Source organism: Meleagris gallopavo, chromosome 7 (assembly GCF_905368555.1).
Source record: "Meleagris gallopavo chromosome 7, MGAL_WU_HG_1.1, whole genome shotgun sequence".
NCBI classification, from domain to species: Eukaryota; Metazoa; Chordata; class Aves; order Galliformes; family Phasianidae; genus Meleagris; species Meleagris gallopavo.
Window position 1 is genome coordinate 26,054,041 of NC_139410.1, and position 17,158 is coordinate 26,071,198.

General features: G+C 41.9%; 1 protein-coding gene across 5 annotated transcripts in view; it reads right to left on the bottom strand.

Moving 5' to 3' along the window:
• The window catches only part of SEMA5B (semaphorin 5B), a 251,596-nt gene that overhangs the window by 38,485 nt on the left and 195,953 nt on the right, over positions 1-17,158 (bottom strand). For all 5 annotated transcript variants that reach the window (XM_085228315.1, XM_085228316.1, XM_085228314.1 and 2 more), the window contains 2 exons: positions 15,975-16,182; positions 2,318-2,435 (listed from right to left, as the gene is read on the bottom strand). In XM_085228315.1, coding sequence (XP_085084441.1) covers positions 2,318-2,435; positions 15,975-16,182 — 326 coding nt within the window. The remainder of the gene's footprint in view (positions 1-2,317; positions 2,436-15,974; positions 16,183-17,158) is intronic.

Consider the following 17,158-nt stretch of genomic DNA (forward strand, 5'->3'; position numbering starts at 1 on the left):
CAGCAATGAACTTATAATCACATTTTGGGTGTTACTTGTTAGTAGTATATGTTAAGCATTGCACAGGTTACTATGTTAAAAAACTATATTATTAGATCTGCTTATTGGGAATCTGAGGCAGTGCTGTAAAAGATGTGCAGACCAGCTGTGAACAAGCATGCTTGCTTAAGAGCAACAGTCAAGTCATCTTAGGGTGTTAGTTGACTCACAAAGGCCTAGTCCTTCTAGGATGTGATTCAGTGATATGCCAGTTCTGGATTTAAAAGTTCCTGTGTGCCACACTCTTAGCTGTGCCAGGACATCTGTTTGCGGGCAAGGCTGCAGAAGAACTTACTGACAGGATCTGGGTTAGGAAAAGTTTATTTGGGAGGGGTGCTTTTAATCTACACTCTGTCACACTGGAGTGTGATCTCACATACAGCTGTACCAGCACAGCTGAGTGCCTGGTGCTCAGCCCAGACAAGTAGGGTGAGAAACAACAGGACTTCTTTAGATGGTAACTCATCAAACTGAAGTCCCAGTGACATCTGGCACCATGTTGCTACATTCCCCTTCCTTTCCTGGAGGTCTGCATATGCTGCCCTAGACTCTTGCATCTGTTGACCATGATCTTTTTAAGTGCACTGAACATGAAAAACATACACAGCTGATGGAGGTGCTTAGATGAGCAAGCCCATTCCATGCCAGAAGTGAATTCATTCCAGCAAAGGACAGAGGAGAAAGAAAAAAAAAAAAACAAAAACAATTGCGTGCAGGTTTTAAAGGGCTTGGCAGCCTATCAGTGGAAGAGCAAGAGCTCATGTATGCAGCAGAATGAGAGCACCAAAGTGGAAAATAATGTACAAGAGAAATGCTAAAACAAATGTAAAACTAACACCCCAAGAACAGCCAAAGCTGAATATTCTGTGCTGGATTTTTATGACCTTGAAACAATGATCTGGAAGTAGCCTGTTCCCTAGTGTGCACCACAGCAGACATGTTCAAACTAGAGGATTAGCACCTCACACACCTATCAACAGACACAGGCATTAAGCAGGACGAGATAACAGTGTGGGCAATCAAGAAACGCTGCATCCCATTTCAACACAAGGAGGGTTATAAACACACAAGCCTCTGAATCCAGCAGTGAAAAACTTAAGCCTGCCAAACTGAGGATGGATTGAAGTAGTGACTAATATTTCCTGGGAAAATATCTAAGAAGTAAGGAAGATAAGGGGAATAAACATCACAGTAGCTCCAGACATAAATAGCATACTGAAGATATAACCCATCAGCCCCCTTTTTCTGTCTACTGGACCTAGCTGTATTAACATACTAATTGATGTTAGATAATAAAGATAGACATTAATGAGAATTTCTTCTCCTCCATACTCTTACAACTTATTAAATAAGAGTAGTTTTCCTTCTCAACCACCTTTGCAGGTACAGTTCAAGAAGCAGGAATTAAATTTGGCCAGACATCTTCTGGGGAGCACAGCCAGGAACTGGATGTTCAAATCAGAAAAAAGTGAGTGTGTGGGTAGTAAGAGAGCCAGAGAATCACACTGATTGAAGAAGTCACTTTCTTTTAACTGCTGCATCTCATGGAGAGCAGGGTAAGGAAAGAAGACCATATCCATGAAACATCACGTAGGTTTGGTCTTTGGTCTGCTAAATTTGAAGTTATAACTGAACTCTCTCGTATTCTCTTATATAGAATCTCTCTTTCCCTCCTGTTCTCTAATAAATACATATCTTTTTGTTCCCCCTACAAACCTTCCATGATTGGTGTTTCTCTGCTGCTCCCTAGGTACCACTAAGATCATCTAGTCCAACCATCAACTCATCACCACCACATCATCCTGTGGGCCCTGGCTCAGGGATTCAATAGGAAAATGAACTGAATGCTGTCCTGGGACACTGGTCATCACCTACTCTGACCTCCCTAACCTGTAGGGAAGCCCAAGAGATGGTGCAGACAGTAGGGCAGCCCTGAGGCAGCTTGAGTTTCATGTAGGGCTTTTACACAGGTCTCAGCAGGGACCCAACAGCATGATCCAACCTCTCAACCACTCAACGCAAAGGTGGGTATGACCTTTCAACCTATGGGGTTGAAAGCTTGCTTTGGGATCCCCTTTTCGAAGCAAAAAAATACAGTGGGTTTCTCTGTGTTCTCAACAAGTGTCTGTGCACAGATATTGGAGAAAAAACCACTGGAGTCTGTATGCTCTACTATCAGCCAGTCCCACTCAGGCTGCCACACACTCACTTGCCCTATTGCTTTTAGACATATGCATATACTCATACACTCATATACATAGGAAATATTTCCACTTACCGGGCACTCAGTAATATTTTGAGTCCACAGGCTCATGTTGGAGCTGTCCTCAATGGTGGTGCATCGCTTCTGTTTGTTATCCCAGCCACAGTAAGGGTCTCTGGCTCCTAGGCATTCCCTGCATGTGCAAAGAGAAAAGATTAAAGCCGTGAGACTGTCTAGCTCTAAAGAAATGTATTTGAGTATAGTGCTTGTGTATGACAGCTGTCAAGTCCACCAGGGCTCAGCAGAAGAAACAATTTTTCTAAGCAGAGGTTTACCTGCTTGGAAGGGGAGAATGGCTGAGCAGAAGGGTGATGGACACAAAGCAAATATCACTCACAGAAGCTGCAGATTAAAAATCAGTTCACTCCTTTCCAAGGCCTAGGGAAAGAAAATGACTTTACAAATTTTAGTCAAAGAACCTTGTCATTGAGATATCTTTGTGCTCCCATGTAATCACTCAGCAGGCCAAATCTCACACAAAGCAACCTCTGTGAGTATGTTTTCTGACACTGTGTCCATCCAAAGGGGTTAGACAAGCAGAATTAGCCAATGGACCACTAATAAAGGCTTTCTATTAGTGCTGGCATTTGCTGGCACAATGGTTTCATTTATAATCCCAACATCAAGATGTCAGTTTGGAAAAGTCACAGCAGAACATTATTTCTAAGCTTTTGGCTGCTTTAAACACTGCTGTATTCATTTTCCTCCTGAATCCATATTTACAGACTAAGTGTGTGTTCCCAACATGTGAGCTCCTAAAGAAAAATAACCAGGGTTCCTACTGCCACTGAACAGAGAAAGTCAGTCACAAAACTAATCTGTACCAACAAAATTCAGCTGTATTGGCTGCTCCCATTAGTTGCTTTCAAATTGTTAATTTTCATTAAGAGAAAAACTAAGAATACAAGCCACATCGTGCATGTGTTAGGGAAAGACAAAGAAGAGACAACTAAACCCCAAAAGATTTGCAATACTGCTTTTTATTCCAATGATCCATTCTCTTCTATCACACAAAAGGGCTGCCAGGATCTTTCCAAAAGTCCCAAATGATTTGAAAACTGCCAATTAGGCAGCAGCAAGGGACCAAGAGTTTAAAATTCAGTTCAAAAACGAAACAGGAGAGTAATAACATTTATTTTAAGGGTTGGTATCAGTATGACAAATGAAACATAAAAAAAAAAAAAAAAAAAATCAAATGCAATGAGATGTGAACTGTTCCCTCCCAGAAATCTCTGAAATCCTATTAGTCTGTAATCAGCCACAAATGAAAAAGCATGCTCCCTAAGCACAGCTGAAAATGCTCTATCAGCTTTTACTGACTACTGACTCCACAGCCATTTGCCCCAGAGCAAACCCTGGATTGTTTTGCTGTCTGGTACCCCTTCCTTTATATATATATATGCACCATATATATGCATATATGCACATGTATGTATTTATGTTTTAATTATGAGTTTCCACTTTTCTCTGACATTGCAAACAGGCATTTTACTCTATTGAAGATTTCACATCCTGAGTGGTAAGGAGCAAAACTTTGTCTTTCTTGATTTAGGAAGGTAGTTACAAGGACTGTCTACATCATTTTTCCTCCAGCTGCTTCAAAACACCCAAGGAAAAGGCAAAGATGATTTTGTCCCAGCCCCAGGCAACAGAACATCAAATATTTGCTTACGAAAGACTCTATATCCCCAGTCCAAGGACACAGAAGGGACACATGCTGCTTTGCTTTATTCTGGCTAGGCACCCCAATCCTACTGAACAGCATCCCACACCGCCCCATGCATGCAGTGGGGCTGCCTCCATCCCCAGAGCTACCCTGGCCATCCACAGCCCCTCACAAGAAACTGAGCAGCAGCACCTGCCCAGGTAACAGCACTTCAGCTGTGAGCTTATCTCAAGAGAGAGAAGAATAATGAGAGAAGCAACGGGGGGAAAAAATAAGGGGAGAAGAAAGCCCCTGCTTTTAGTTACAAAGGCTTCGGTCATGCTTTCAGACCTGACACTGAGTACAAGCTATTGTTTCCGATGACATGAAGCCATTTTGCTGGGCACACGGCGAGCAGAGAGAGGTCATTGTAATTCATAACAGGGAAGGCTGTTGTGAGCGTCACCCTATTATGATACACATTTTCTCTGAATTTAATTTATAGGAAAACATGTGCTGCATAAATTCAGGAAATAATCTCCATATGTTCTGAGCTGCAGCCCTCAGCCACTCTGCAGGCTGCAATATATCCCGGTTAGGCACTGACCACTTTGCTGGCACTATTTGTAATGTGTGTCATGCAGCTAATGTGCTGCTACCAGCTGAGAGCAGTGAGCCGAGGGTCCCTGATGGAGCACTGGGGTGGCTCAGCTTTGCTCTGTCCCCAGCTGATGGGCACAATGAGATGGCCACGATGGCCAGCTGTGGCAAAAGCCTTCTGCTGGTAACAGGGAGCTACAGCTGCCTATGTGCCCTGGCTTCTGGATGTAACACATCCTCACCCCGCTGCTGTTGCCATCTGGGCAGGGCCTGGGCTCTGCTGGGCTGTCAGAACGCATACTCTGTAATTTAGCAGCCATCAAAGACCGGGACTTCTTCCCATCTGACGGCAGGCCCTCAAAACCATTTGAAATCTAAAAACAAAATAGCTATGCTGTCTGCCTCCCTTCAGGATTCAGAGCCCACTCTGCTGCCTCAACTCTGGTAAGAAACCTATTATATCAGCTGACAGCGGTACACTTAGGGGTGAGGAGGAATGTTATTTACTTACACACAATTTGCTCCATTTTTTTTTTCCTTTTACAAGCACAAAAAGCATTACAATGTGCATTACTGCAAGAGAACATTTCTGGCAAGTACTTTAAGTGAACACCTCAAAATTCACCCTAATTTATATCTTTACAGTATCTTTAGAATATATGTCCCTATTTATGTCATTAAGAGATAAAACCACACCAGCAAGCACACAGCAAAAGGCATACATATGTATGCATGCATGAATGCACAGATCAAAATGCTTCAGAAATGTGTTGTCATTCTTAGCAAATCGGGCACTGTGGTGTGGAAAATGGAAAGATATCATAGCATTTCCCCATGTGCAGAACACAAAATAAATTGAAATGTTTATGTGTAAATCTCATTTCATATTATGATACTGCCGAAAAGTCTCACGCGGGCCTGGGGAACCAAGGCCATGCAAGGCACTATGTAAATACTGTGAAATAAGATAGAAGGAAGTTAACACGCCATAATGAAATTCTGATGTTTCAGAGTCAGTGGGACTTTGGCCATTGGCTCAGTGGGGCCAGAATTTCACAGCATACACACAGCAGTGAAAACTGCACTCAGTGACTATTCAGTGACAGGCTACGAATGCCTTGAGGGCCTCATGACACAGTATCACTTCCCATCATTATTTACACAGGTAGAGGGAATCCATTATCCCAAAAGACAACCCAAGCGTGGTGAGTTAACACTGGTTATATTAATGATAATGACTTATGTAATGAAATCCCAAAAAGTGGGATGTCTATGGAAGTGAGATGTTGATGATACCACCTGGTTCATGCCCCCAGTTTATCTCTGACCATCTCCTGACTGTAGTACATTCAGTGAGGACTCAGGAGAATACCTCTTGATGGATATCTAAGAGGTTGGATTTATTATGACAGAGCATTTCTATCAATAACGATTCACTTTAATTCATTGCCTTGCAGTAAATGTCTTATCTGAGGCATAATGGCATACACTAAAAATGCTCAATTGAAAAACAATTCCATTTGTGTCTCCTATTCAAGCTATTTTTTCTCTGGTTTCTTATTCTCACTTACTGAAGACATTTGCATGAAAATAAGATCTTACTCATAAGAGCTCACCTGCTGCCTGCTGTCTGGGAGCTGTAAGGCTCCCTGTTGTTGGCTATTGCAATCATTTTTACAGCAGTCATCTGGGATAACACAAAGGATTAAGACTCTACAATTGGAACAGTATCCAAAGTGCTCTGAAGTCAATGGAAACTCCTAGCTATGACTCAGAAGAGTTTTTACAGCGCTTCTGAAGCCTGGCTTGCTGAGCCTTCATTAACAACATTCGCTGTAAAAAGGCTTCCGCTTGTAGTGTATTCTAACATCTCCTCAGCAGAGTCACAGGCTCATGATGTGGAAAAGGAGATCTTAGCACTTTTTTGCTTCCCTGTGCCTTAGGGGCTACTTGGAGACATATCTAAGGCAATGGGGCCATGTAAATATCTCCATCCATACTCGCAATCCTTAGAACAGGGAAAAGGAAAAGGGAAAGAAAGATGAACAGAATCCAAAGGCAGCTGTAGGGAACTAGGAGGTACCTGAGAGGCATAGGCCCTTCATGTGCAGTTAAGGGGTTGGCCCCAGTACTGTGGTCCGTGTGAACTCATCCCTCCTAAAATATGAATGGATCATAGATAAAGCAGTCAGTGACCTAAAGCAGAAGTCCTCCTAGCACCAAGGTTTTTACTGAAAGTATCTCCCTTTCTCACACCCCTGCTCAGCCCTGTTCTGTGTCCTAACCACACCTCTGCTCTCCACCTCCAGATGTGTGACACTGCTGCAGCAGTCCTCTTCAAGGGGGCTGGATTTGTCTAAAGAATACAATAATGATGGATCAGTGAGCGCACCTGCTTCCTAAAAAGAACAACTGTTCCAAGGTACATTGCAAAGTGACAGCAGCATTCTCATATTTTAAATAACACAAGGATTTGAAGACTTTTTAGTAGCCTGAATTACATCTTCTTTCAAAATCTTCATTAAAGCTTAAAAGCCTGTAGTTCTAAAGTTTCTCATTCCCACTTTCATTTGCTTTGGGTCTGGATAACTTTTGGTTGTTCTACCCTGTGAGCTAAAAAGCTTTAGACTGTGTAATAAATGGATCATCAAATCAATAGAACCAGACCCAAGAGATTAGTCTTCAGCAGACCAAAGGAAAGAAAGAATTACTGGAGCCTCTTCCTATTCTTACTACCAGACGGAAGACAGCAAACAAGCTTGTTCATACCAAAAAACAAGAAGACATCATCCAGAGCACTCACACTAAAAGATTGTGCTCTTCTCATCTTTCAGGATGTGCTCGATCTCCAACTTTTTTTTCCCCTCTTTGCGTTTATGTCTTTCTCACTATTTTTTGACTTCTAAGAATTTCACATTGGTTTGTTCCACTCTTTGAGCAGGTATCTCTGAGAAAACAGCACTTTGCAAGCAATACGTGAGTATTAGCTCTGGCTGTTAGTTGCTGGCATGTGGCTGTGTTTGTAGACAGGCATTTCCTGACAAGGTTAGCTTACTGTCCCATTGCTATCAACATGTGGAGGGGATGAACTAAACAAATAATCATATTAGCTTCCAGCCAACCAAATCATAATTACTGACAACCTCAATAGTCTGTGCAAGGGAGAGCGGACTTCTATCTTCCTTAAGCCCAGATGGCATGAAAAGAGAAGAATAAGAATCAAAAGGATGTTCGTGGCTTAAGAAAATAAGATTAAGAAGGAGGAAAAAGCACCAGACCTTCAAACAATCCCTCTAATTTTGATACCTTTAAAAATTCAAACTGCAGAGATGAATTACTGATCTGTACAAATCCATTATCTTCCCCCACTGAGGAAAGAAGCCAAGTGGAACTGAGCTGCTTTAGTGAGGCAGTGGTCAAGCAGCAGCCTCATTTCTCAGCTGGTGAATGCAGCAGTATTCTGTGCCAGATGCTAGTGCCCTTAGTTCAAGACGAGTAACACACACTACATAAGCAATTATCTGTGGAATGGGACACTGCTCAGGAAGAGCTCACAGGTACCACCACTGTGAGGGCTGCAGCTGACGATCAGTTAAAGAACTAAGGTTTGCTACTTCAGCATTTGACATCGGACAAAGAGGCAGAGAAACTGAAATGTTTTTGTGTTGCGTACACATGTAATTTATCACCCACACATGCTTAGCATCAGTGACTGGTGCTCTGCACATGATTTGTTTTGAATGCATAGATTAAAACCTTGGTATAAAACAACCTCTAGAACTGAAGTTCATTTATGAACCAAACACATGTAACTGAAAAGTAATAATGCCCAGACCAGGGATTTTCATGGGCAGTTTCACCTCATTTTCTTTTCCTCATCAGGGACCTTGACTTGCTAGTTCCACCTCCTGCCCTACCATTTTCAATATCTCTTTAATCGATTGTGGTTTATAGATTATGGCCTTGTACAATTTACACAACAAACGATTCTATTTCTTACCTTCTGACATCCCATTCCATCATCTTTTAGCTACACTGACTTCTTTATTGGATAGGTGTTTATTTTTGTTTTTAAAGCAGTAAAATAAAACAACATTGCATTTATTCAAATATGAAGATTAATGCCATCCCGAGAAAAGTTCTGATTAAATCTGGATTTACGTTTACATCAATGAAGCAGGTTATTAAAAAAAATGAGTAAGTGTTGCTCCATAAACACAGTGAGAAACTCTTGTCACTGTGCCAAACAAAACTGACCTCTAACAGAAACACAAGTACAGAGGACCACTGACTACCAGTGATAGGATCAGTCACCCAACAAGAAAATTCAGTTACTATTAAAGTCATAATGAAAGGAATCGCCAGAAGGAACTCCTGAGTGTGGGGCATGTTTGTCTGGATTGCAAAGCACAACCATTTCCTATCTCAGCAGGCTTCTGAGCCTTAAGAAAACATGCCCCCCAGGGCTGCCATATGGCAAAAGGCAGAGGGAAGAAGAAAGGCAACTTGGCCAAATCAGTGCACTCAACTGTTATTCCCTCTCTCTGCCCTGTGTCAGTCAGTGTCTGAAGGAGCTGTCAGATTAAGATGTACTCTGCTTCTGCATTTTTGCTTTACGTAGTCTCTGGAAGATGCTGATGATTTAAGAATGTAAATAATGTTAAAATGGCAACTTAGGAAGGAAAAGAAAACTGCAAAGACAGAACATTTAAAAAGAAATGTATGCGATGATGAAGAAACCTTAAAACAGTCTACAGTTATCACCCAGGCTGCACAAAATAATCCATATTCAAGCAGCTCTGTTGTGAAAGTTGGATTTTGTTATGCTCTGGAATTTCTGCTCAACAAGATGCAGATTCAACTAGATAGAGTGCTTGTAGATTAATGTTGGAAAAGGCGAAGAAATATTAGGCCACCTACCACGATGCTCAGGATCTAACATCTCTTGCCCAATGCAGAACTATTTCAGCTCTACGTAAGAGGCAAAATGACCCAGCCAATATAGTCTCAGTTGTGTTTTCCCATGTATCTATAAAAACACTGCCAAATAACATCAACTCCACTTTTTTAAAATTTTTTTAAAAATGACAACATCACTTAAGTAAATGGATATTCCTGAAATTCAGCCCTACCCCTCCTCAGACTGGAGTGTTCCCATACATCTGTAGTATTTTGGCATACTGACACGTAGAAGACACCAGACAGAAGTACAGTGATATGTTTTTCTACAATCCATACATATTTTATGCACTTATATGTATTTAATATTTCATGCTTACAACAACAGCAAAAACAAATCTGCCCTGGGTTCAGATGCTTCCTCCTCCTCAAACAAGTAGAACAGTACATCTCCTAATAAAAAGTTGATGAAGCATCTGTAGCAATATAGGCAATGGGTAGTAACATTTACAATGCCTCACACTGTAAATGCAGACTGGAAGCATGAGACATGAGGCAAAGCAGACACGGCAGCAGTAAGGCTGGAGACATCAGGAGCCATGCCGCTGGATGTGACCGCTACCTAGAATACAAATCTTATGACCTAATAGCAGCAAATTGCAAGAATTGACAGATGCAACAGATATCTGCCCTGGGGCTTGCTGGAAGCTTCAGTTATTAATCTTGTTTGTATAACAGTAGAATCAATGTCATCTTAACATTATGTATTCCGAGAAAACTACCTGCTTTCCTGTCAGTCGCCATTGTGTTGAAACTAATTTCACATAGCCCACCTAGCAGGTATTAGATGGTAATGACTTAGAGACATCACTGATCTGATTTGGCCCCAAGCCAGCCTGCTAGAGGTAAAAGGATCCACAGCCTAAACCACCCCTGATCTCGTGAGCAAATCACACAAGCAGGATGCTTTAAAAGTAAGGAGCAAACAAAAACCCTCAGCACATTCAACCTCTCAGATTTTTCCTCCCTCTCAGCAGCTCCAAAGCTCCCCAGAACAAATCTGCAACCTAGTCAGGATAGTAAGAAGACAGAAGCCCTGAAATTAGCTGACTTTACTCGCAATTTCTGGAGTGACCTTCATCTGTTGTAGCAGTTGTACAGCCCCAGTCTCCATCTACCGCTAAAGATTCCTTCTGCCACAGAACCATTCACTTGGGGCCATCTCAATAGTTCAGAGCTTAAAAGTGGGAGCCTGAAAAGTGTGCAGACAGGTTAAAATGAATGTAAAGCTTGCTGGCAGTTTGTGCGTTTAATAGGAATGGGAACAACCATAATAATTCATTTGGTTCTGAGCAGAGCCCTTTCCACTCTTTCATCCCGTGCCCTCTCTGTTTCAGTAATGCAAGCACCAGCAATCTCAGCACAGACTTATTCCTCAAGCAGCTTCGTGCTGCTCTCCCTCCTGGAACCACACTGCATTTCTCTCCTCACTGCTATTTGTGATTCCCTCGTACTTAAATGCCATCTACAAAGTATGCTATTTTCTTCTTCCATGCCATTAAAGATAATGTCAAATAAGATGAAACTGAAAACCAATCTCTTTGGCATCTTACTGGGAACATGCCCCTGCTCACTATATTACTTACCTTTCCCCCCCTTTTTCCCAATTTCAGGCACACATACTCATATCCTTTCCTCAGACTGTTCAAACGAAACTCTCCAACTGCTCTCTGGAATTCAGACTTCTTAGACCTGCACCATCCCCCTGAATCTAAAGGTCCATATCCTGCAAAGAGTATGGATGTGCTTAACTTTACATATATAAGCAGCTACATTAAAGAAAATGGGAGTAATTGCCTGCTACAGCAGATGCAAATGTGTTTTCGGGATAGAGAAAATGGTATAATTTTGCACTTCTATTTAAAGAACACAAATCCATTTCATCTACCAAACTTTATTCTTTCCAAGAGCTTTAGTGATCATGGTTCTGTTTGATGTCTTCACTCTCTGTCAGTGGGAGTCTTGCTATTTACTTAAATGCAACCAGAATGCCAAAACAGATGTTCCGTGATTTATTCTGAGATATTACTGGATACTGGAGATAACAAAAAATGGGGGGTGCTCTCCTTCATGCCTTATGAAGTCTTCCAAAGCTTTGCAGAATTATTGGCGGTACAATAATTAGCCAATTTCCTTAATATTCAAGAGGCCAAATTAGCCAAAGCAGATGGAAATTGATGAATTAGTTTCGTAACAACATTCTCATAGGCCCCTACCTTTCCTCCTGCCTCTATTTTTAAAAGGATATTCAATGTTCTGGATATTTTTAAAAACTCTCAAGGAGAACATTTTCAAAACAAAATCTGGGCCAGACTTTCGACAGCCTCAGCTCAGAGGAAGGGGATGGATTTTCAAAGTCTTAGGTGAACAATGAAACATCAGCCTCAATGATATGCTGGTGCTGGGCTCCACCAAACAACAGTCTTCCCTTGTTCCTTCCCTACCACTTTCACCATTTTCTCTCTGTGCTTTTTACCCAACAATCATTCCTTGTTTGTCCTTGGAGGAACAACTGTCGTTCTGATGCAGAGGACAGTGGATTTCCAGCCCGTATTCAATTGACTCTTTCCCCCAACATTGGAAGTTTTTAGATCGCCTAACAGTCTGTGCTGGTCATCCAGTTAAGTCTCCTTCACTTCTGAAATCCACTAATTTTTTTAAAGTTTGTTCTTGCAGCCCTAAATTGAAATGTTTCGTTCCTTTGTTACAGAGGATTTCCTATCATACAAGGAGGAAAAAAAAAAAAAGAAAATAGCAACAACATTAAACATCAAAACAACGCCCCAGGTGATTTATCGGACCTCTTAAATGATGATATGGGGATGGTGCAGAGACTGGGAAATTCCAGTTCTGCACTTTGGAGAAGCGGGCACAAATGGGAGACAGAGGGTAAAAAGTTCTGCTTTGTTACCGTGGCTGTTGACCCTTTTCTTCCCCAAAATCCCTGGAGCCACTGCAGGAATTACTCACCTATGTGTACTCAGTTGTCTGATCACTGGCCCAGAGCTATTTAGAGGTGAGTTCTGTTTCTCACAAGATCTCAAGTCAGCAAATAAGAGTACTTGTCAGCTGAGTCATTTCTGCTAGCTTTGCATTAAGCACCATGGCCGGAGGGGATGTGCAATAGAATTTAGGCCAAGTACGAGGGCAAAGGCTCAGCATCACTCAACAGCAAACCCTGCAACAGGGTCAGAAAAGCAGGCAGAGTTCAAACAAGACTGTCACAGTAGCACACAAGAGAATAAGTCTCTTTGTATAGCCTCAGAAGTAGAAGCATTTCCATTGCCATTAGGTTGTCTTGAGGTAACACACAACCAGGTGTGATAACAAAACGTGGTGAGATGCTGAGATATGGTGGTGTCAGTAATAAAGCTGTGATGCTGGCTCTCCAAGTATCCATCCCCAAAGCTTGGGGGCAACTTGAGATAAAAAAAAAAACCATGCTCATTTGAAAATTGCAGGGAGGTTACAAAGATTTCAAAGCCATGCAAAAATCCAGCAGCAAGCACAGCCAAGCTACCACCCAGCAAAGCAGCCTTCACAACACTACATGTTCAAAGGGCTTGTAGAGCTCGCTTTGGACATCTTCCTAATGCTCTCCAGCAAGATTGAGAACAGCAGCACTGAAGCACAATAGGAAAACACACATACAAGCAAGGTCCCTGCAGCCAAGTCCAGCCTGTAAATTTGGGCAGCTGACATTACAGATGTCTTCCTGTCGCCCTGCTGCTAAGACTCACTGTTCTGAAAAGACAGATTGAGACAGGTCAGTGGGCACACACAAAGCACTGCTCAGACACCCAGAAATATATTGGGTCAACGAACTACATCAAGACTTGGGGCTGAGCTACTGGTCACCATTTAAGAGATTAAATTGGTGCCGTGTCAATAAACAAACAGTAAAGGAGATGGCAGAAACCCTTTTCCCTTTCCACCTCTTCCCTTTGCTGCTGCTTTTACCTCTGCTGCATCTCTGAGCCTTGGTAACAAGCCACAGGGTTTACAGCAGCACAGCAACAAGGAGCGCTGGAGGGATCAATGCTAGAATCAATGTTCCCTCCATACATGATTGCCTGTTCCAGGGAGAAGGCAAGGTGAAGGTAAGAGCTCTAAGTCAGCAATCGGGAGCCCACATCAGCCCCCAGGGTGTAAAAGGCTGCAAAGTTTCCTGATAACATGAGGCAGAGCCAAAGAAAATAAACAGCGTTGTGGTATTCCTGCCTGGGAGGCACAAGTTCTCCCTCACCTCAAAGCTTCCTGAGCCCCTATCAAAATGATTAGATGCTAAATACTGCTGAAACCAGAGCTTTTCATGGAGGCCAGTCAAGAAGTCACAGCATGACGAAAAAGTAACGGGGGCTGTGGTGGGGTGAGAGCCCTTCTTCCTATGGTGGCTGTATATTGGCATGTATTAAGTATAGACACAACAATAAGCAATAAATCACAGCCCAGGAGAAGTGCCAGGTGGAATGCACTGGAGGAAATTAAAACATCCCTCTCAATACAGTTCGGCATTGAAAGAAATACAAAAGAGACCAAGTTGACTTATCACCTGCATTGCCAGGGTGCTAAGAGGAAAATGGTTTCCAAGATTTCCAGTTGAAAAAAAAAGGCAGTTGAATAATTTCCTGAAGAAAAAACTTAGCTTGTAATTTATAACGATATCACAAACAACCTTTAAAATAAATTAATAGCAGCCTTCAGCCTTCCTTGATTTTCTAATCTTCCTTCTTTTTCCCTTCTTTTTTCCTAGTGCACACTCCCTCCACAAGACTCAGCCACGGAGCAAAGGATCCATCACAGTCTCCATAAGTACATGAACTGGTCAGCACCGGAATTCAGCAAATTCTGACCTCCCACATTGCCAAACGTACACAACCCACATTGCTGCCTGAAGTCTGCATCTCACGTGCTTTGCTATAGCCCAATAACTGGCTTACATTGCCTAGAAGTACGACGCTAATCAGTCTAGACTAAAGTTATACTACCAGGGGAGGATGCTGAGGACCTCAGGCCTTAGGTAGATGGTGCTCCTATCCCCCAGCCACTGCTGTGTTTTTTTTTCCTGCTTGTTCCTTTTATAGGCAGTTGAGCAAACCTCCACCATTTGAGCTTTAATGGAACTGTCATACAATGTACTTATACAGGCTGAAACTGGGACACGATCTATAAATTACCGGAAAGTTGAACTCAAGATTAGGAAAAGAAAGAAAAGGAAGAACTCATTTGTCTTGAAACTGGATCACATATATGTATACACACATAAATATTCCCAAACTGAAACTCTCCAGGACAGGCTGGAGAAGACAGCTGTTATGTTCTACCTTTTTAAATCTCTGCTTTTAAAAGCTAAGAACGAGATGGCATTTTCCAGCTGTGATTCTTTCTCTTACTAAAGAGAACTTTGGTGTCAGCCTCTCTGTATAAGCAGTTAAACCTTTACACATTAAACACTTCTGAGTTTAACTTGCAGTAATGTCCAAGTTACGTTTTCTAAAGAGATAATTAAAGAGGCTCAGCAAAAATAGAAAAAGCCATTATTTTTACACTGAGACAGACATTAATTTAGTACAAGCTGATAGATAAACTCTACTTGTTGAAAATAAAATTATTGTGACATTTTCTGTATTAGATTTTTGGCAAGAGAACAGGGACATCTTGCACCAGGCTGTGAAAGAGGGAGTCCATTTAGATGGTGCTAACAAATTCCTTCCTCTTGTCTAGCACAGAGGACATCAGATTCAGAGAAAACTCTCATCAAGAAAAGCAAAGCAGAGGCAAATGAGGAGAGGAAGGAATGTTTTTAGAGATGTACACACACAATCAGTTGGTTTCACACTGGTTCACCTGCTAGAAAGAAGGGCTACTATTCATTTCCAAATGCCTCCTGCACTCATTTCTGGGTGGAGATCTGCTCTGGAGCCAGGGCTGATAATTTAAAAAATATATATTTTTTCTATTCCCTTAAATAGATGCAATCAAGACACAGAATCCATCTAGGTGTAGGAGGTGTCACACTTAGTTGAAATGAGCTATTGGGTTCCAAAAGCAATAACAAGGAACCACGTAACACAGCCCTGCCTCATCAGACTTTGAGAGGTGATCACTCAGATAAGCAAGGATAGGCTGGCTGCAACCAGAAACCTGCAGCCACACAGCCAGCAAAACACATGGAGCTAATAAACACTGAAATGTTAAATTTCTCTTAAAAAAGTAAAAAATGCAAGTCCTTCCTTGGTAAACACACAATTTCTGATGAAGACTAATTAATATTTTCAAAAAATATATATTGCTTATTCTCATTGCTCCTGTCATCAATGTATTATCAGGAGATGCACTTTCAACAGTGTCTTTTGTCTTTCAGGAATGAAAAAAAGCATTCTATACTGAATCAGGCTGGAATATGTTTCCCTGGTGCTTTTCTTTTTAAGCTGAAGTGGAATCTATCAGCACTATAAATTTGCTTACCCTTCTGTTCTGTACATGGAGCATCTCTCCAGAGGAATTTTCAGCACTCCGTTATTTAAGCCCACGAAGAGCGACCTGTCGCTGTGCAGGATTTGGAGACTCTTGATTGCTTCCCGTTGTCCATCAGGGAGGATCTGCATTTCCTCTAAATAACAACTCCTCAGGCTCCTGTTAGTGGTAGAAAGGGCCTTCAAGATGGTGCCATACTCTAGCGGAACAAGAAACAAGGCACAAGTAAATCTTGGGAGACATTGGCTTCGTGTCACACCTACCTAAAGATCAAAATACTAATGCTACGCAGTGGCTTTAACCCTAGCTTTGTGTCATTTTCTAATTTGAACATACTTGCTGCCCATGGTATAGAATGCCCCGGCTCCATGGTTACAATTCTAGGAAGCTCTCAGACATTACAGAAACCAAAAGGACTTGAGCCATCTGAAGAGTGAGTACCTGGAAATAATTCCCACTTGGAGCACCGAGGCAGAAAAGAGCTTGGTCCTGTTACCAGTGAGTTGTAAGGAAGGTGACCTGAGATAACAGGGATCATTTCTGGTGCCTCAAAGTCTATTTTTCTTTTGGTTTATGGAGCAGATCGGCACAATTTGATGTCATGACAAATGACAACAGATGCAACCGCCCTGCTGGAAATCCCAGAGGCCTCCATAATGATTGCATGGGTCACGAGTCTAATTGATCCTCTTCCTGGAAGAAGCTATCCTGCTAGCTTGACAAGGGGATGTTACAGCATCGGCAGTGCATATGCAGAAACATATATGCTTCTGCTCACAGTGCTCTCAGCTAAACAATCTGAAGATCTGAAAAACTGTGAGAGATTTATGATGGGAAAAAGGGGTAACCACACTATTTTTCATTAAAACAGCAAAAGAGGTCTGTCAGTCCCAATTGTTTTCCAACTTCAATCTTTCCATCCAGATCATTTCTGTATTGGTGCCAAAGTTCAGCAATTTACACCAGCGGGGTTGGCTGCAATGCAAAGCCTTTTTTTTTTTTTTTCTCCCTTTGCTTAATAGAACCTTAAGTGTGGAACAAGACTGAGGCCCAGGTTTTAGTTTTAGGCTTTGGTTTTTCTCAGGATTGGTTTTGTGTCCAGTGCTACCTTGGAGCAGGGCTGTTTCTCCTTAAGAATTTGTTTATTTTAAACATTTCAGGTCCAGCACAGCTTT